The sequence below is a fragment of the Lipophrys pholis genome (genome assembly GCF_963383615.2).
Source record: "Lipophrys pholis genome assembly, chromosome: 16".
Classification (NCBI taxonomy): Eukaryota; Metazoa; Chordata; class Actinopteri; order Blenniiformes; family Blenniidae; genus Lipophrys; species Lipophrys pholis.
Window position 1 is genome coordinate 18,532,873 of NC_137634.1, and position 20,815 is coordinate 18,553,687.

The 20,815-nt window shown below is 39.6% G+C and overlaps 1 protein-coding gene across 2 annotated transcripts in view; it reads left to right on the forward strand.

The window, feature by feature from the left end:
- gabrg2 (gamma-aminobutyric acid type A receptor subunit gamma2) overlaps positions 1-20,596 on the forward strand; it is a 53,665-nt gene extending 33,069 nt beyond the window's left edge. The window contains exons 7-10 of one of the 2 annotated variants that reach the window (XM_080482591.1): positions 10,344-10,496; positions 13,848-14,053; positions 15,423-15,446; positions 18,067-20,596. In XM_080482591.1, the coding sequence (XP_080338717.1) occupies positions 10,344-10,496; positions 13,848-14,053; positions 15,423-15,446; positions 18,067-18,345 (662 nt within the window). In that variant the 3' untranslated portion in view covers positions 18,346-20,596. Of the gene's footprint in view, positions 1-10,343; positions 10,497-13,847; positions 14,054-15,422; positions 15,447-18,063 lie in introns of both variants that reach the window. The other variant, XM_080482590.1, reaches the window with a different exon arrangement.
- The last annotated feature ends 219 nt before the right edge of the window (positions 20,597-20,815 follow it).

Here is a 20,815-nt window from a genome sequence, read left to right on the forward strand (position 1 = left end):
CTGGTGCAAAATACAGTGAAATGTGTAAAAAAGAAAGTGTCCTATTGCTGTTACATTTTGCATGTTTTTACAAACTCACCCTGTCAGCATGGCTTTGAGGCCAATTTTCTATCTTTATGGCATAAACACTGATATCTCATCTCCGATCTCAGTGTTGTGTCCTCTTCTCTTAACTAATTTGTTGAACTGGCTTGATGGTTCGGTGGGCCGGATTGGAGCTTTTTGGAGGCAACGGGGTTTCTCTGAGTAAATCAACACTATCTGTGACTTTCAAACAGACAGAGTCTCCTACAGCTTCAACAAACATAAGCTTTTCTAATAGAGACAATATGCAATACTCTCAGGTGAAGACCAGATCTCGAAGGAGGAGAAGATCACTCGCAGAGGCGAGAGGGGAAAATGTTGTGCTGTGTATGAAACAGTAACCTTTTCACAGTAGTAGTATCTTGCAGATTCTTATCAGATAACGGGGTCTACATCTTAAAGATTTTGCACTTTCTTAAAGGTTAAGGAGCAGCGAAGCCATCGATTAGCTCAGGCATGTTATACTTCTTAATCTGTCCCTCTCCTCCACCGCTCCATCCATGAGCTCTCCCTCTTGCTTCTGGGTGATAGTTGTGATTGGCAGGAGTGGGAGGAGAGGATGCTCTGACTCAGCCCGAATCCTTCTTTTGTGAAGTTAAATACCAATTTACACTCTTCCCTATCCCCTCTCCCATGCGACCCACACACATCCACACCCGCCCGATAAAGCTCACAGTCTTTACATTTACAAGTGTCGGCTCTATACAACCCCCCACTCCCCAACCTTATCCACTGCTTACTCGAACAAAAAGATGATTTTATTTTGTGCATGGTGTCTTCCTGTGTCCTACTTTTAAAGCACTCCCCCTCCCCCCCTTGTTTTCCTCTCTTTCTCTCTGTCTGCCTTTCTCTGTTGACGGTCTAATAAGCCAGTAATTAACACCTGAAAACAGGGAATGGTGATAGGCCATTGGACGAGAGCTTGCTGTAGGAAAATAAGGCTCTTGTTTTCCTTTCGATCGACTGCCGTCAGCATATAAAAGAGGACTTTTTGTGCACAGCGCAGATTTAAGGAACCGCTCATTTGTTTTGTCCCTGTAGCATGTACAATTATCAATCTTCCGCATTTCTTATTTGACGGGCAAGCCATGAAGCACACAATTTGTAATGAATAATGAGAAAATAAGTAGTTTAAGCTTGTGAAGTAGAATTATCTTATTTTACTTAGCAAGGTTGTAACTTCTAAATTCCTTATTATATGAATTGAGTTGTTCTTCTTCTCTTTTTAAAGCTCTTTAATGACACCAAACCTTCCCACAGCACAACTGCAGTTACAGCATTCGCTTCAGAGTGATAAACTAGGACACTGAAATACACGGGCTACAGAATTAAAGTCTTATAATTTGCAAGAGAGAGAACGCAAGTGAATGCAAATAAGCCACGTTGTTAGTTCCTGTTTTTCAGTTGTGATGCTGCTAGGCAAAGATGGAGGTCATGAGGCGGAGAGATGCATAATGGATAAAAGAGGATAGAAAAAAGAAGTAAGACAAGAAAAAAGAATGGGGAAGCTTTGCCAATACCAAAGCAGGTCAAAGCTGTCAAGAATGCCTTTATTTGTAAGTTTGAGTTCTTCTTTGGCTTTGGATACCATTTAAAGGGTTCTTTACAACTAAAGCAACATAAATACTGAAAGGTGAGCACTGAACTGACGCTGGTCCTAAATCTTGACAAAGAGATACTTCATAAACTTGAAGAGGACAGACAGTGACATATTGTAATATATAGTATGTTTTATTGCAGGGGTTCTTATTCACAGGAAGGGCCAACTCTTCACACACAAAGAAGTCTATTCAAATATTATCTCAGTCAGTTTAATTAATTGATTTCACTCTTTCGTTTTACATTTTGGTAAGTAAATTAGATCCACTAACAGTCTAACAAGCAAAAACATTGAAAAATAGATGACGTGGTACATTGTGGTGATCACATGTATATATATACCGGTATATTACTGCACATTCAATAAAATATGTCAAATTCAACATTGAGTTAATATACCAGTTAAGTGTCTGAAGTTGAAAAAGGAAAAGTATCTTAAGGTGAAATGTATTAGCATTTAGCCATAATGAATCACTAATCTTAAATCTTTACTCATTTAACAGGCCCAAATCGAGTGTACTTAACACATCTTACTCTTAAAGTACCAAGTGTTTTATTACACTGTATGTCGGTTAGTATTTTTCTAAAGCAGAACAAGAGGGATTATTTTGTGGGTAAATTATGCAGATTATGGGATTTTATAAATCTTGCAGTGCAGCAGCTACGGCTGTTGCCTAAATAAGAGTTTGCATCCATACTTTCTCATTAAAGCAAGCACCCAGACAAAATAAACTACACCATCCTTTTTTCTTTCTTTTTGTTTGCTACACTGTTGAGATACATGAAGCTGGTTTAGAGGCCAAAAGCAGTTCACAGCTGATGCTACTCTGTGGAGCAATTGTTCCCAGGCCAAGCCCGTAATACTCAATATAGTGTTATAAAGTTTCTTGCCAGGGTCCTACTTATTCTTCTCAGTCAGCTTATTAGCCTCGAGTAATATGTTGCAACCCCAGCTTTCAAAGTAATTAGCCATAAGTGCAGTTCTTTTTTTTTTGTAAAATAGTCTGTCTGGTTGGTTAATCCAATTCTTAAGAGGGCAAATCTGACAATTGCAATTTAAGTAGAATGACTAGCCTCCTATGAATCATAAATATAATGGCACAAGGAAAGTATTAATTTCTTTGCTTCACTATTGTGGTACCAAACCTCTTCAGTTTGAATATATGTCACGTGTTCTATGAGATATTGTTGAACTAAGCCATGAGTCCAGCTGCTTATATGTCAAGTGCATATTACGCTAATACATGTGTCTGTGGTGACATTAAATATTTGAGTGTCCTAAGCTTGGACTCTTGTTTACTGTGAGGATTAACCTCTCTTCACTAAATCTGTTACCCTCAGAGAAACTGTTCATGAATCAGTCTAGGCAGATGCTTGCATCCATGCAAGTTAACTCTATGAAAGCACAGAGGCATGTTTATTCATAATGTGCACAGCATTTTCTGAGCGCTCACATGTTTTCTTTTTGGACAACATCCTCGATTCTGAGTGTGGACAGAGCTAAAGAAGCTTAATTATAGTTCAAAGCTTAAAACCAGTGACCCAGAACTCAAATCTGTAATAGCACAAAGCCTTTGGCAGTTAAATGTGAACTGATTGTTTTCATACAATGTTTGTCTGAGCTTATCCATCCAATTTAGCTTTAAACGGCATCATTGCCATTGTAAAGACCAGCACTTTGTGCTGTCGTGGATAGAAAAACCATCCTGAAGATATCCTATAATAGCATGATTTAGTTTTTGAAATATCTAGAAGCTTCATTAAAGCAGACGTTACAATAAGGTTCAATCAATTTTTGATTGGTATCTTTGACAATGCCATAATGGACTTAATCTGCTCAGCTCTATAAGACATGTTTTTTTGTTAGTTTTTTTCGTTACTATTTAGATTTGAAATGTAAATATGTGTTTTGAAAGCTAAAATCTGCAGTGATGAGCTGTTACTGCCAGGGTGTTTGTTTACACTTATACTCATTTCTCAGTGATGGAAAATATAGTCGCAGCTTTGATGTGCTGGCCCTTTAATTTTGTGTTTGACTCTGAAGGCTCTCCGCTCCTCAGAGGGGTTGCAGTGGCTGCAGCTTAATATTCAGTGCCTCTATTTATTAAAAAAAAAAAACAGACTGTTTCTGCTCTAAGAGGCTTTTTTTTTCTTGAGTGGGTTCTGTTCTGGATCTAAGTATATATCGAGAGAATAATGAAACAAAATTCAGAGCAAAGCTAGTGATGTATACATGAATCAACACTTTTTGAATTCATGATGAAAAACAGCCAAAAATATCAATCTAGACATGGAGTCACTGATGCATCCATTTGATGTAAGATGAGCAAAAGCCTTCTAGAAAACTTGTTTTTTGTTTGTTGCATCAACATTCACGGTCGCTTCATCCCATTTGTCCATTCAGTGTCGTGACTGTGGAGTGAGGATCAGCTCTTTCATCCAACTTGGCTCAATGCAACAGAAACAGAGACCAAAGAAAGAAAAGAGGTGTTATATTAAAAATGAAATTAGAATTTTAAGCTTACGTAATGAGTGTGAATCACATCTCACTCCTCACCATGCGACTAAGAAATAATGAAGCCATTTTTAGAAAAGAGTAAGCGGGGACAGAGATGAAACGATTGCAGACCGAGATGATATCTTGGCCTTATTTTTGATTAAATGAAACAATCAAAATTGATTTTGGCAAAAGATTTCTGTAGCCCAAAAAATCCTCCACAGAAACTTGCCCAGGCAGTTTTGGACAAAAAGTGCCCACTCGGCCCACATGGACAGAATTGGCAGCTCTGCTCTGCTCTGCTCTGCTCTGCTCTGCTCTGCTCTGCTTGGTCATTATTTTGTGGTGCTTTGATAAATCTTAAACACAGTTTGTAATATGAGCTATAGCTGCAGAAAGCAGCACATAGCAAGCATCCCATCCATTCACAAAATTAAAAAAAAAACCTTGTGCAATCATTAAAATGTCAGTTAACACAATTATGGGTAATTCATCAAGGAGATAACTTGTTTAGTGGCATAGTACAACTTTACAACAAAAGATGGCACAGTGAGCCATAATAGCATCTAATGTGTCCCAGAAATGGAAAAGGCACCCGTTGGTGAGGATCCCTCTCTTGAGAACACCAGTGAATAACCAGAACAGCGGCAACAGTGCTCAAAGCCTGGATGCTATAATGACGAAGCACTGCCAACTAGTGGACAAAGGGTAAATTATGTTTCTCAAACTTGGACAAAATTTTGCAATGTCACAAAATGTTTTCTAAAATGTAGCCTAAAAAAATGGAATGAAAAACAAAAACCAGAGAGGAAGCATTTCAGTATATAAACACTGACATTAACATGTGGCAATTTTTCTGAGAGAAAACTCTTCCAACTTTGGAAAAAAAATTTACAATCAACATTTTATATAATGCAGAAGGAAACAGTTTTGTCAGTTTCTGACTACTTGTCACAAATCCTACAAATCATTGCGCTCTCTAATTTCAGAGCTATCTGTATGTCTGAGAGAAGGATAATCATCTGTCCCTGTCAGGGTAAACACAATGATAACAACAAGGCAATCACACTGTAGATTCCTGTCTGCTGTTTAATCATGCCGCTGCGTTGCCGCAGTTACTCACCATGACAATGCTGGCTCATTTTTTGCTGTGACATCATCTTGCCACCCACTATTGGGTATGAATAGCCGCAGTAGCTCGTGGAGGCAAGCGGCAAAGCCATGGTAACTAGTTAATCACTCACATATAGCTTTGAGTCACGTCAAAGAAGACGGTGAGTTAACGTTCTCTGGAGAGATTGTTGACCCTGGCAACCAGACGGGGCATAACCCTGGTCATTAGCAAAGCTCCTTTCTTTCACTAGCACATGCACGCACACAGGCACGTACGCGCGCACGTGCTCACACACTGTTGTCACCTCTCATATACATGACCCTTGACGGGAGAGGTGCTTGGTAAGACAGCCTGTCAGCGGCTCTACGATGTGTCTGGCCTGTCTCCCGTCATCGGATGGCCAGCATGTGCCTCAGGTCGTCCCTGCCCATCTATATCCACACCAATTTACAGCCAAGCTGCCGGCAGGATAATACTTTCATGTGACAGTTTTGTTTTGTTTTTTCTTCTGGTCAGCAATTCTGAATTACCTTGTTTCCATTCTTATAAACTCCCCTGCGGTTATCTTGCATTAATGTATAGCCATAATGCGATCTTGCGAGTATAACACTCTTATGAAAGAAGGAAAGTTATAGAAATCTCCTTACTGTAATAATAATACAACAATCATCTTTGTACTTGTGCCACGCTCTTATAGAAGAATATGAGAAGAATGATTTTTACTTCTTCTGCAATGTGAGTCTAATTCTGTTGAGTGTGTTGTCTCTGTGGCCTTTAACAATACAGCAACACTATTTTCTGATGAATGCTCATGCCCGCCAAGATTTTATTGCTTTCCCTAGATTACATCAGCCTGTAGTAATTCGCTTTTGCCAAGAAAATGTGTGATGGTAATAAAAATATTTCAAACCATATCTTAACACAAACAATACTTTTGAGTTGTTGTCTGCTAAGTTGATTTTACACACAGCTGTCATCAGCATTCTTCATTCAGGAATTATAAACAGAACAGACTGCGTGGAATTGAAAGCAGCGCGATCATGGCAATCACATAAAGAAGATTTTCAAACATTTAACTTTGACAACAACAGCGATTGGCTTGTTTGTACATGAGATTTGTGTCTTTGAGTGGACGATGGTGAAGGAACAAGGACAGACTCTGCTTGCAGGATCACTGAAGATGTGGGTGCTGTTGAAGACACATGAAATGCTGTCAGATCGTGGCATCACATATGACAGCTTTTTTTTTAATATTCACTGTTGATCCACGCATACTTGAAGTAAAACCTGAGTGCAATTTTCTTTGAAAAAGAAACACTTTCTAAGGATGCTTTGAAGAGTGTGAACACACGCTCTTGCTGAGGTTAAATTGAGGGCTCCAATTAGGAGGGACAAAGAAATTAAGGTTTTATAGGAAGTAAATGGCTTTTTTCATTCCATACACATATGGTTATACTTATTCTTTGCATGTAGAATCACTGTCAGGTTTTAAAAAACAATTTTATGTATATTTTGAAGCATTCAGCATGGTGTGGTGTGGGTTTGGGTAACACTGAGGCTGTTTCATGAACTTCCAGATAGTTCATGAAAACACGTCCAATATGAATAATTTGTGCAGTACAACACCACTAAATTCAGTGTCATACCAAGAAATACTGAAGCTGGCATCCACGATGTGAATATGCTACGGAGTTGATATTTTGTTCAAAAGCTTTCATTGGAAAGAAAATGATGTTCCATACATCTATAAATGACAGTGAAACATCCATGACATTAAGACGTTGAGAAATGTAGTGAATTACACTGATTATCTTTTCATCACGGCACTTGTTAGTGGGTGGTGTACATTATGCAACCAGTGAACATTTTGTCCTCAAAGTGGATGTGCGAGAAGCAGAAAAAGTGGACAAGCAGAATCATTTCTGTGAGATGGGCTCAACTGTAATGGCTAAACCACTGTTTCAGCTTTTTGGGCTGTTCCCCGTACCTATCAAGACTGTTGTATTGTAGAAATAATGGTCAACCAGCAACAGGGTCATGGATGGATAAAGGTATTTGATGCATGTGGCTCCATAGAGGAAGGGGAAAGCGACACAATATCAGGAAAATGGTAATAAATGTTAGCTGATCTATGTACATAACCATTGTGTTTTCCTCTTAGGCCACAGATTTCTCAAATACCATTGTTTCTGTTTTTAGATCCAGAAATTATGCGTAAAATAATCATATATATTGTAAATTGTGTAAGCGTTAGCGGGAATTACGTAACATAAAAAACATTTCATACCTTAAGAATGTTTTTTTTTTCTTTGAATCTATCAGTAATACACACTCATAATCCTTCCTCCAGCTCCAGCACAATTCCTCCATATTTGACAAGAACTACATACTTCAAAATCACATTAGGATCCTACACTACAAAATCTGCAAACATAGCATCTCCATGTAAAACAAATAAGTGTAATGTAACGTGATCACACGATCTGCTAATTGCGTTGGGACTGTTTATCCGAAGCACTGAACTCTTCGCTCCCCAAATGGTTATGTTGTGAAATCCCTGCCAAACACTTAAGCCAGTGAAGGAACTGGAAACCATTTTGTTTTGAGTGGAATCAGGAAGTCATTAACAAACTGATGCATTACTACAACGCTGTAATGGCTGGCATTCTGATACCGATGCATCATGCTGCCAGAATGGAGGGCATGGGTCGATAACACCTCCTCAAAGTGTCTTCTTGGCAAGTAATGCAGCCCATAATGAAACTGGGGAGTAGATGAGGAGCAGCATATGGCAAGAGGGTCTTACAACCGACCTCACCCCCGTGGTGGAAAGTCCATTATCGTTAAGAGTCTGAGGAAGGAGGCTTTGTGCTGCTGACCAAGCCTGAATAAGTGTATTAACCGGCAGTATTTCAGCTGTCAGGGGCCTGAGTTTTGGGCCCCTACTAATGTAATGTTAATAAAAACAAAATAGTGGGCTGTGGGACCCCTGAGAGCAGCCTTCATGTGTCTCCTGTACTCCTACAGACCCAGGCAGTGCACTGTAATATCTCGTGCACCTGCCTGCATCAGCACAGAGCACACGTGGTGATATGAACAGTTATGGTTGTGCCTCCGGGGTTATTGCACTTGGTTTATTTAATGATGCTATCAGTGGCTGGGTGAATGAAAGAGGTGCATGCTGGGATAAATCAGGAAAAAACTTGGTACCGGTCCAGACACGGTGAGGACTCACTTACACACAGTGTACATGATCACAGACATAATAAACACTGACAGTCTCCTCTCTTTCCCTCTCTGTCTCTCATTAACACACAAATACACAGATGTTGGCTGTTTTTCAGCTAACTGCAGTATGGGTTTTGTGCCCTTTCTCATGAGGAAAAATATTAGCCAGCTGTTCAATCCCCAGCTGCAGAGAATATTTAACGTGCCATGGGTGCTTAAATATACAGACACACACACACACACAGCCACAGACTTGCAGTGCTATCTTTGTAGACCCTTGCTATTGATGAAATGCATTCCCTATGTCCCTAACTTCAGCCTGAAGTATCACAACGTGGTGCCTCACCTCAAACGTATCGCAACCATAAAGACAAGAACTTATCCAAGCTCTTAAATGCATGTTAATCAGTGTGGGAACCTTTCTGTTTGGTAAGTGTAGTGCACTTCCAATTTTTGGGACAGACACACCCACACACACACACACACACACACACAGAGCCTGTTCAACACTGTAGGGATTTTCACATTAAATACATCTCTGTCACACTCTCTCTAACTTTAATCAAACCTGCCACTCGCATAACCTTACTGTGTGTTCAACAAAATGTAAATGTCTTTCCTCATTTGAACCGCTTTTGTCCCCACAAGTACGGCAAATGTTGATAATATAACAGAGTAAGAAAACACACACTTACACAGACACACACTGTGAGAAAACATGCTCACGCTCTGCAGGTGGGAGGCCATTGGACGTTTCCGACATGTTAATAGTCTGATGTTAATCAGTTAGCAGACATCTGACTGAGCTGGAGGCCAGCAGTGGACTGCCATTAGAGTCACAGAAACAAGCAGATACATTGTAGACAACCGAAGGAGAAAGTAGCTATTGGCAAGCCTGTGTGTGTGTGTGTGTGTGTGTGTGTGTGTGTGTGTGTGTGTGTGTGTGTGTGTGTGTGTGTGTGTGTGTGTGTGTGTGTGTGTGTGTGTGTGTGTGTGTGTGTGTGTGTGTGTGTGTGTGTGTGTGTGTGTGTGTGTGTGTGTGTGTGTGTGTGTGTGTCTAATGAGATTGTTTCCTTCACATACTGTATCTCTGCCTCCCTGTGTGGTTGAACTATCCCAGATGCCAAAGGTGTCTGGAGCGCATTTGCAAGAATGTGTGTGCCACATAAAATGCTGCATAATGTGAATGTTTGAGCGCCCATGTGTTTGGCATGCTTGCATCGCATGAATTTTGAACAGACAGGCCAGACGATCCATATTGTCAGGGTCAGGTCTATCTGGGCTCCGCCAACCTCAACCTCTGAACACCAAACATCTGCTCAGGTCAGCCAGCCAGTCCAGGCATGCTCATCATCAGCTGGATGCTGGCATTCATGTTCAAGCTAAGTACTGGCTGGAGACAAGGGTTTGTGTGTGCAACCATGCAAGTCAAGCCCCAGCTCTCTGAATCACTCCGTTTCATTTTAGATCTCCAGTTGCCTTGGGCAAACATGCAGTGAAGACTTTGGTTACACAGCATTATGTATTGAAGACTTAACAGTTTGTTTGATCTGTGTTTGCTCTTCCTGTGTTGACAGCCATTCCTTACTATCAAAGACAATCTAAAAGGACTTAATAAACCAGACCCAGCGTCGGAAAATAGCCATTTTAAACTATGGACCGTGAATACATTCTCAACATGAATCATTTTGTATTTTCTGCACATTTACATGCGGTAATGAAGTGAATATTGTGCCTTAGATATACTTTGCGCCCCTGATATTACAACCCTGAATGCTCTCACTCTGTACTTTTCGTCTTCTCTCCTTTATATCTCTCCAGGAGACTATGTGGTGCTGACTGTCTTCTTTGACCTGAGCAGGAGAATGGGCTACTTCACCATCCAGACCTACATCCCATGCACACTTATCGTTGTCCTGTCATGGGTTTCATTCTGGATCAATAAGGACGCCGTTCCAGCGCGGACATCATTAGGTAAAAAAACTATTCATGGTCGAGGGTCCTTCTATCATCGATTATTTGTAGCACATGCTGATTGATTACAAACTATAGATCTTTTTTGTCTGTTAGGAGATTACATATAATCCATTACCGAGACTTAATTATTCTTTAAAAAAAATCTAAGAGATTTATGTAATCGGGCCACTCAAACCAAATTGCAGTTGTGAGGCTATTCTGTCATAATCTACACTGTGAAATACATCAACAGCTCTGCCGTGGTAAAGCGCCCCCTTATATTGCGAGATTGTCTACTAAAGCGTCCTCTCTCTGCTGTGCCTTCTTTTTGTGTCTTTTTCTTCCTCATCATTCCTCCAACACCTTTTTCCTCAGAGACGGGGCAGCTTCTTAGGAATCTAGTGCATCTTGATTAGAGGAGCCTATCCCAGCACATATGTTTGCCTGCATGCCTTAATGAGGCATTAATTATGCAATACAGCAGGGAAGATGCTGCCTCAGCACAAAAATAATGCAGGTGGCCTCTTGCAAAAAAGGGGACAGAGACTGAAAAATAAGGGTAAAAATGAGAATTTCAAGGAAATTTGTCAGCTTATGAACTTGCCCTTGGCATCCAGGAGACACCTCAGAAGTGCTTTTTTTTATTATTTTTTTATGATGCAGTTACACACATATTCCTTAGTCAGCTTTCCTTTTGGACCCTTAAGGAAATAACATCTGACCTCAAGTCCGTGTGATGCCATTTTTTTTTTTTTTTTTGCATTAGAGGGCATAACTGAATGTAAAGCAATCCCTGCAAGCTGAAAAGCCTCATTCTATCTCCCCATCACCATTACATTGTCTGTCATTAATCTCTCTAAAAATAAGATGTTTTCATTTCTTTGACTCCTGCAGCTCCAGACATGATTTGCTGTTGTAGTAATAACACCATTAATTCCACGGGAAAATTGGACCAGGAGTCAAATGTCTTAATTTCCTTTTTGAAAGATGATGCAGGATAGGAAGCGGATTAATGCAGATGACATAATTCTTAATCCTTCAGTTCCATCCAGAAATACATCAATTCACTCACAATGCCTCAACATTAATCTTGACAAACACTGATGTCATTCAGTGCACGTTAAATCTAGCTATAAATTGTCTTTTCTATACAAAGTCTGTCCTCACATGTGGATGTTCTATTTAAAGGGAAGGTGTTTTTAGTTGTTTGCTGTTTGTTTGGGGGTTGTGAACCTATTGTTGGTAATCTGCTGTATCTGTGTACTTGCAAACACATCTACTCGTCATTTGCCATCACTCGGCCTCCATCGGTATCATCATTTGAGGCAGTCGGAGGAAGTAAAAAGGGTTCCCATATGGTGGTTATAGGACTGCAGTATGTCAGTGTGGTGGTCAACGGTAGTTGGAACTGTAAAGCAGTATGTGGAGCAAGGGGACAGTAAAACAGCTGTTCACCAGTCCCCCATGGCCTCCTCACTGTTAAGAGCTCACAATTAAACTGCCAACATAAGTTCATGTATTAGACAGACACCTTCAGGTTTATGCAGTGGAAATGCTTCTCATAAAAATAGCCGAAAGGAAAACAAACTAGCTCATCACTTTTGATCTTATAGCAGTCAAATTACAATTCATACACACGGACCTGCATACACACCAGTAGTCTGCTAATAAACTTTAGTATATTTTGCCATTATTTTCTAGTAACTGTACTTTGAGTTTTATTCCATTCAGTCTCTACAGTGTTTAAATCTGATGGATGATCACTTGGCATTATAGTGAGATGAAACATATAGTTATAGTGACACAGGGAGAGTAGTAGAGTTTGTGGAAACTACCTGCAGCGCTTGTTTTCTCATTGGCTGATTCTTTTGGCAAGATTTCTTTTTCCCTCTAAAATATTATTAACTTGTTATCAAGATCATCAGAATAAATAGATACATTTCTACTTTATAACCTTTTGCATCTCAGGAGAGGTATTTTCTTACCTTTATTTATGTGGAGAATGTGAGTACTACAACCACCTCTGACACACACACACACACACACACACACACACACACACACACACACACACTCAGAGAGAGTCTGCAAATGGCACAAGTGAAAGTAATTCTAATCATGTGGTTGACTAACTTTAGAAATGGTAAATTTTGATTTTCATGCACTTGCTGCGATGCATCACTGACACAGTGAGTTATTTGGACAGGACTGCCAGCTAATCATTTATTTGGGGGAAATCTAATTGAAGAGAGTGAAAAACAATAAATCAGCTTTTATGCACCTAAAACCTGAAAGCAAACATGGCAATAGTCAAATCACTTGGCCTTGCGCAGTGCAAAAATTGATAAACTAGGTAACAGCAGTAAGTCATATGGCCTTCTGGATATGTGTGCAGTAATAATGCTACAACCAAGGTCAACTTAAACAGGGATATCATGCAAACTATACACAGAAAGGCATCTCACAGACATTCTCAGTGACAAATTTTATATCCGACTAATGAACTATTTTAGTTAAGACTAGTTAACAAGTTAAAAAAATAAAATAGAATAAAAATTCGAGAACTTGGAAAAATCAGACCTTTCCATCACACTACTACATACGGGCACTTTCTAGTATGTTTCAGAGAGCAATGGTTCCTTGAGCTCCCATCCAGAGCCGTCGATCATCTGGAATTCACAGGCTTTCAGTCATGCAAATTCACACTATCAAAAGGGGAAACTGACACTGATGAGCAATACCTAAACAATCAACATACAATCCTTGGGCCATTTGGAGGACATGTGAAACTGAGGTGGCAATAGGTCCATTTAAAAAGAAAGGCTTAGCAAAGAGATTTTTGGTTTAATATTTCTTATTTATTTATTTATTTCCTGGAGCCTTTACCTTCAACAAAGTCAAGTGGAAGCAGATCTCAAAAAGTCATTGTCACGTTATCTTGATGGCATTACTTTGTCTCGGGGTAATCAATATGAAATAAGTGTAATTTGGTGCAGGTTAATAACCAAATGCTTGAGTTAAATGTGCTTATAGTTTGCTCAAGTGAAATGATTATTTGACAGTATTTCCTTTTTTTTTTTTTTTTTTTAGTTAAATGAAAAAAATGCATTTAAGCAATTTAAGAAAAACTGGTGTATGATTTTGATTTATTAAAATGTGTATTCGTTTAATCAAAGTGAATAAAGCTGTGGTCAATATGTCCTGCTTGCTTCATATATATGTATGTGTGTGTGTGTGTGTGTGTGTGTGTGTGTGTGTGTGTATTCTTTTTTTTGTGGGGGGGGGGGGGGGGCATTTTAAGCATACATTTTAAAATAAGTACTCAATAGTATGTTTTGCTTGATAACTTGGTTCTTGTTTCATTCCCAGGCATCACCACTGTGCTGACCATGACCACGCTGAGTACCATAGCCAGGAAATCGCTTCCAAAAGTCTCCTATGTGACTGCCATGGACCTGTTTGTCTCAGTCTGCTTCATCTTCGTCTTTGCTGCACTCATAGAGTATGGTACGCTGCACTACTTTGTCAGCAACAGGAAGCCAAGCGCCAAAAAGGATAAGAAGAAGAAAAACCCGGTGAGCGTCTTTCCAAAACTAACATTTTTAATATTCCCTCAGCTTCTACGAAGTATTTTGAAGTTAGCAGCCGAGAAACAAGATAAATGTTTTTTTTTTCCTACATGCTGCATATGATTCTCATTGTGCTTGTTATTCTTTTAGGTTAAAGGTCAAGTTGTGTGACATACATTTTAACCCTCCCCCACACCACTGGATTAGGCTGTAGAAGAAAAAAAAACACTGCTTAGTAACCCTAAGGGAGCATCTTCACATGGGCCACCATCTGAAATTATTCAATGAGTGGGGCATGCAGTTTGAACGTTTTCATAATCCACCACACATCTGTTACAGTTGTAATTTAGACCCAGGTCACATGACAGAAGAGTTGGCCTCACATGAGCCTTAAATCCCTCCAGAGAACACAGCAGCTTGGTTCACTCGCCTCAAGCTCTCAGCACCAAACACGCACAACGTTACGTCCATTTCAGAGCGTCGACAACCAAAATATCAGCTAGACTTCTCTTTTGGTGGTTGAGTGTAGACTTTAAGTCAGAAACTATGTTAGTATGAGCATTGAACTGGAACTTGGGGGAAAGTGGGACGATCTAGTTTTGCACATGGTCTGATGAGTCATGGGCGAGCGGCTGGATAATGAAGTAGCAGGTGTAAAGCCAGTTTGCCATCTCAGAGGGGCTTTTCTAGGTTCTCCGCACAACTGGCGAAGATGGTGGGGGGAAGGAACCATGCAAGTCAAGGAGGTCTTTGACTGAAAATGTGAAAATAACACGATTTCATGAAACCGTATGTGGACAGGGTGGTTGTTCAAATAGCATTTTAACTGAATGTGATGTGTATCTTTGTAAAGATTTAAACTCATTACATGATACTGTATTGATACTGTAATTTCAATCTTTATATTCAGGAAATACGCAATGAATTACTACTACACTGTGTATCAAATTGCATGGAAATATTGAAATGATTATTGTGTAAATCTGCATATCTATATGAAAATGCTAATGACATGAAAACACACTCACCAGGACTGTGTGTATTCTCAATTATGGGTTGTTTGTATTTAATCTTTACCCTTTTGCAGTAATATTTTTATACTGGCATAAGAAGCATGTGAGATACATATATCCCACCATGCATCCCCCTATGTGTCTGTCTGTAACATGTATGTCTCTCTGCAGTATATTTCCTCTCTTTTCATTTTGATTCAGACAGTATAGTACTCGTAATATTCACACATTCTCTCTGTGTTTTGTGTTTTGTTTCCTGGTTATTGTTTTCTTGTTCTCTGTTTACATATATTCTTTTTTTGTTTTTGTCACTCTCTTCAATTCCATATATTCTTTTTTTTTTTCTCCTGTCTGGACAAAAGCTCCTCCGGCTCTTTTCCTCAAAGGTATATTGCCTGTGTCTGACTGCATGTGTCTGCTGCATTTTGGCTCTCCGAGCCCCTAGCACCTCACTGCTTTACTGTCTGTTCTACAGCAGATACGCCTCTCTCTGTTCCTTCTTTATCTACCTGCATTCTTACTGTACTCCTCCTCGGTTACTAAATGGATATCTGAGATAGCATTTAAAAGGGGCGCTCTGCAGTGCACAGTGCGGAGGCAGCCAGCCAGACATACTTAGTGCAGCTTTTAAAATTCAAATAAGCATCCCACACATCCCATGTCCAGAAGAATGTATTAGTCCAGGCCCAGTGTGGACTCATTCTGGCTCCCTCTGTCCTGTTTCACTCTTCGTTGTGGTACCACAGTGAACTAGCAGCCGCTTCAGTAGTTTCCTCTTCTTTCCCCTTCTCCTGCCAGTAAATCTATACCTGTGTGTTTGTTGGGCTTCTCAACCTGACGCTTCCTACAGAGTCAGCAGAGCCTTAACAGACTGAAACAGACAACCGGTGCACATGATAATCTCAAAACACCCGGAAAATGCATCCAGGGTGGGTAAAAGCTCGCAAAGATCTAAATTTAACCAAACGCACAATCCACATCAATATATGATGAGGACTTTGCACTAAGACACAAGTCTAAATATAGTGTTGAAAAATCCGAACGCAGCAGGGAAACACTTGCAGCAGATATTCAGCCAGATTGGAGTTATCCAGTAATGATCCCGAGTGTTTCCACATTTTAACTTCCTTCACCGGTTGTCTACTTTCAGCCAGTTAAAGCTGCCAACGCCACTGTGATGGTTTTCTTTTGTTTTTTTTTATTTACCAATTTATTTTCTTTGCTAACACCAACTCAGCATAGTCCAGCTTGACCAGGCCATGTGGCGGGATGCCGTTTAACGCTCCCTCTGCTTGAGCTTTCCACCGCGCATCCTTCAGTGCAACCAATCCCCTTTGAGAACTGAGCCATAACCTGCTCTGCAAATCCTTCCATTCACCTAACATACGGCCCGTCGATAAGAACAAAAAATGCTGAAGCTAGCCCGTATGTTGTGTTGTTGTGGTTATGTATCGTTTTCAAAGGGACAGCAGGTTTCTGCACTAGTGCTGGGCAACATGAAAAGTCATGGGGAATGTGTATTTTAATGAACAGTTGTTTGAGCTTGTTTGAGGATGCATGCTTACAGCAAGCAACTTCTTTTAACACTCAAGCTGGAATCGTTTTTAGTTAATAATTTGCGGCAAGCATGCCTTTCCAAATCAAACAAAAAGGGGTAGAAACATTACTGAGGCACATGGAAGATTTAATATATTGTGTTTTCTTTCTTTGCACAATTCCAAATGAGTTCATTTCAATGATCTTATTCTCTTACAATGCAGCGTGTAAATATATGTTGTTAATTATATCCTGGCTGCCCGTTTCATTATCTATAGCCTATTGATTCTGTGTCATGAAGATAAGACTAGAACCACAGGCACGTTCTTGAGGGGAAGCAGCAACATGACTTTCTGAAAAGCTTAATTTTGGAGTACATTCAACTTCCTGTCGTTTCTTTAAACGATGAGCTTGACACCCTAGTTTATCAGCAAGGTCAAGGAATCTTCCATTTCTGCCAAAGGGGGGGAGAGGGAGTGCATTTAATCTGCCAAACAGCCTGAATTCTAATTTGTGCAAAGGTGGCATGGCATTTCAAGATAAAAACCTGATGAAAACGGTCTATTTGAATACTAATTGTCTCCCTTTAGAACGACAGGACCACAGAGTCACTGATGTCACTGCCCTATTTTAGGAGTCTCCACAAATGAAAGGCATGTGCCCTCCAGCGGTGAGCACAGATTGGGGGGAAATAAATGGTTTATTTTAACCCATTTAGTGACAGAAAGAGCTGTGTGCCTCACATCTGCCAACACATGCTCCTCCCTCAGCTTAGCTTCCCCATGCGTCATAAGCCAGTTACAACATACAGTATTCCATAAATGTGTTTCAGAAAAGAATGCTTACAGCACCCATTCTGGTCCAAAATTGTGACGTTTTCTTGATTCACCGGGATTTAGAAACATTGCTTAAAATCTCTTTAGAACAAATGATTCATCATGTCTGTGATGCTGTTTTGCTGCACTTGTAAAAGCTATGCAGGAGGAGTGACATAACAACATGAGAGGACAGGAAATTGGAAGGGCTTTGCCCGGCACTAGCTTTATTTTAGCATTCTCGATGATGCAAAAATGAACTATTGTGCTAAAATTAACCATGATTGCCTCAGCCACCCACTATACCCCAACCCAAAGGTGTAATTTGCATTGTGGGCTCCACAGGGATTGACCCTTTGTTACTCGAAGCCTCACCAATTACTATCGCAGGTGGTAGTTATGGGTTTATTTGTATTTCTTGACATTAAAAGGGTTAAAGGGTCCATTGGCAAGTCGAAGGTGCAAATTACATTTCGCTGATTAATGACTGAAAATGAAGCGAGAGACAGAAAAAAGAAAAAAAAAAAAAAAAAAAAAGGTGCTTAAATGAGGTCCCCTGTTATGTCAGTGGAGTCTTGATTACGGCTCTGAGGCTCTGGTGGCTAATTGTGTCCTGTTTTTTTTTTTTGGGTTTGTTTTTTCCTGTTAAAAGCAGACACCCACGGTGGACATTCGTCCACGTTCGGCTACCGCCATCCAGATGAACAACGCCACGCACATGCAAGAGCGAGACGAGGAGTACGGCTACGAGTGTCTGGATGGAAAAGACTGCACCAGCTTCTTCTGCTGCTTCGAAGACTGCCGCTCTGGAGCCTGGCGGCATGGCAGGTTGCACATCCGCATCGCCAAGATAGACTCGTATGCACGCATCTTTTTCCCTACTGCGTTTGGTCTCTTCAACCTCGTCTACTGGGTGTCCTATCTCTATCTCTAGGCGTGGGTGTCTTTCCAGCCTTATCATACAGCCCATTGCATTCTACATAAGCTCTGTGCCAGCAAATGACATTTTTTTGAAGGAGGGGACCCACAGAAATACCCAGAGAATTGATTTTCAGCATTATTTTTTTTTTCTTTGTTGTAATCCCTTTAAGTTTTAGTTATTTTATCAGATAACTTTGACTGACACTGCAAAAGTTGTAGCATTACATTTACCAGGTGTGAAGATGTTTATAGATATATTGTAAAAAAGAAACCTTGTGTGAGAGATCAACTAAATCCTGACTTTTGACTTTCATAATTGTTTTTTTTTGTTTTTTCATCAATTCTGAGTCGGTTATTGTTCTTTTTTTTCTTCTTATTGTTTTTAATCAATGGATCTTTTGAAAAATTTGCCTTTTCCACAACACATTGAAATAAATTAAAATCCACTCACGTAAAACACCCACAAGCAGATTTTACCTTGTTTTGCGCCGTAGTACATGAAACATGTAAACATAATTAGACTAAAAACAATAACCACAATGGCAGAAACACAAAACACACACACAAAAATCTAAAAACAGTACGATTCGCTTTCAGAATCAAAAACGTGAACCCCTCTATCTATGTCTTTATTTCTTCAGCAGAATCTAAAGCACTTTACTGAAGCTAAGTTAGACGGTGACGTTTACTTTTTTGTTCGGTTATGCTCATTTGTACCAGTTTATTTGGCTAACCATTTAGCACAATTCTACATTGTGATTTTGTGTGGTCGGAGTGCAATGATGCTGTTTATGGACATTGCTCAAATGTACAGACACTGTAAATATTTTACTAATACATAGTGGTTTACATTTATTGCATGCACCTTTCAGGCCAAAAATCAACATATTTTATGGTCTTCTACTGTTGGCTATGGAAACAAAACACACACAAAAAAAAAAAAACAAGCACTGTTGATTATCGTTCAGGCTTTAGTTCTACTTTTTTCTATGAAAATTCCCAAAAATCTCAAGAAAAAAAACATAGTTTATCCTTTCAAGTTTGAAGACGTACAGGTGGGATGATCAACTATTACTGGAATAATGTTTTGGATTGTTTTGTTTTTTTTCCTCCAACCATTAGCTTAAAACACAAACGACACTGACCCCTGATGCCTCCCTGTATTTGCTGTTAAAAGCGCACATTTACATAATGACACACCGCAATTGTGTTTTGGTTATATAAGCTGTTACAAGGGAAACTGTACTAAAACCAAGCAGAGGTCCTGATTTAAAAAATAAATGTAAAAAAATTTATCATTTCTCCCCCCCCCCCCCCCGCCCATTACATTATCAGAGTGATGGCTGCAGCTGCATAACCAGAGGCTGACTTTCACCTTCAAACAGAGGAACTGAGCTGTGGGGTATTTCAAACTCTTTGCTTTCCAACAGAACCCGTTCAACGTGTTTTTCTTCGACGCTTATAAAGAATCAAAAATGTTAATTGACAAACTCCAGCCAGGAACATATTTGTGAGCCTTATCTCAAGACAGAAATCCCGGTGTTAATGTAAATGGCGACAACCGTTTCGCAGGGCTGTGCAGAAAGTCCGTTATCATTTTTTTTTTCTTTTTTTTCTTTTTTTGCATTGAGATTTGCTTGAATGTGTCAATAGAGCAGAGAACATCTGACCTGTAAATGTTATGTATGATACCACAACGCACACCCAACTAGATGCCCCGTACAGATCTGTTTTTACCTGTATGCAATCAGTGCTGCAAGAATGATTTGTAAACTCATAAGGAACAAGTGTAAATCACACTATTTATGTACATAACTTATAAATGGAACAAAACAGCTGCCAAGCCCTTGGGATTTTGAAAAGGGTATATATATTTTGTAATTTCAGCATTGTTACAGTATATCATCATACAGTATATTATTATACTTAATGTATTATGCTGGACTGACCATGTAGAATACTCGGGGGTGCTGGGGTATTTATTTATTTATTCATTGATGGTATTTATTTATTTATTTTGTCGAAAGAAAAACGCATTTTATGCTCATATAGCCCCTGAAAAAGAAACACAGAATGCTGTCACTTATATTAACAATGCGTTTTTGTTCAATGTGTCGATGGAGCTTGAGCTTATTTATCTTGTGTTTTCTATGTTGTGGTCAATGTACACTACTCTCACGAAAGCCTGTCGAACTGTTATATTTGTTGAATTAGTGACTTGCAACATTACCTGTCGTGCAGCTTCCGAGTAGTAGACTTTAACTAAAAGGAAAAAAGAAAAAAAAAGGGTAAAAAGAAGAACACAAACAGTTCCCAAGCCACCAGAAGAAGGAACATTTACTTACTGAAATTAATATTTTCGCTTTTTCCACCCCCACATGGGTCTACTTTTGTGTTGATGTTTGCCATGAAAACGCATCAGTGATGATACAAACCCATTACAACGGTTTCTCCTACAGATCTTTCCCTTTTTGTGCTTACTG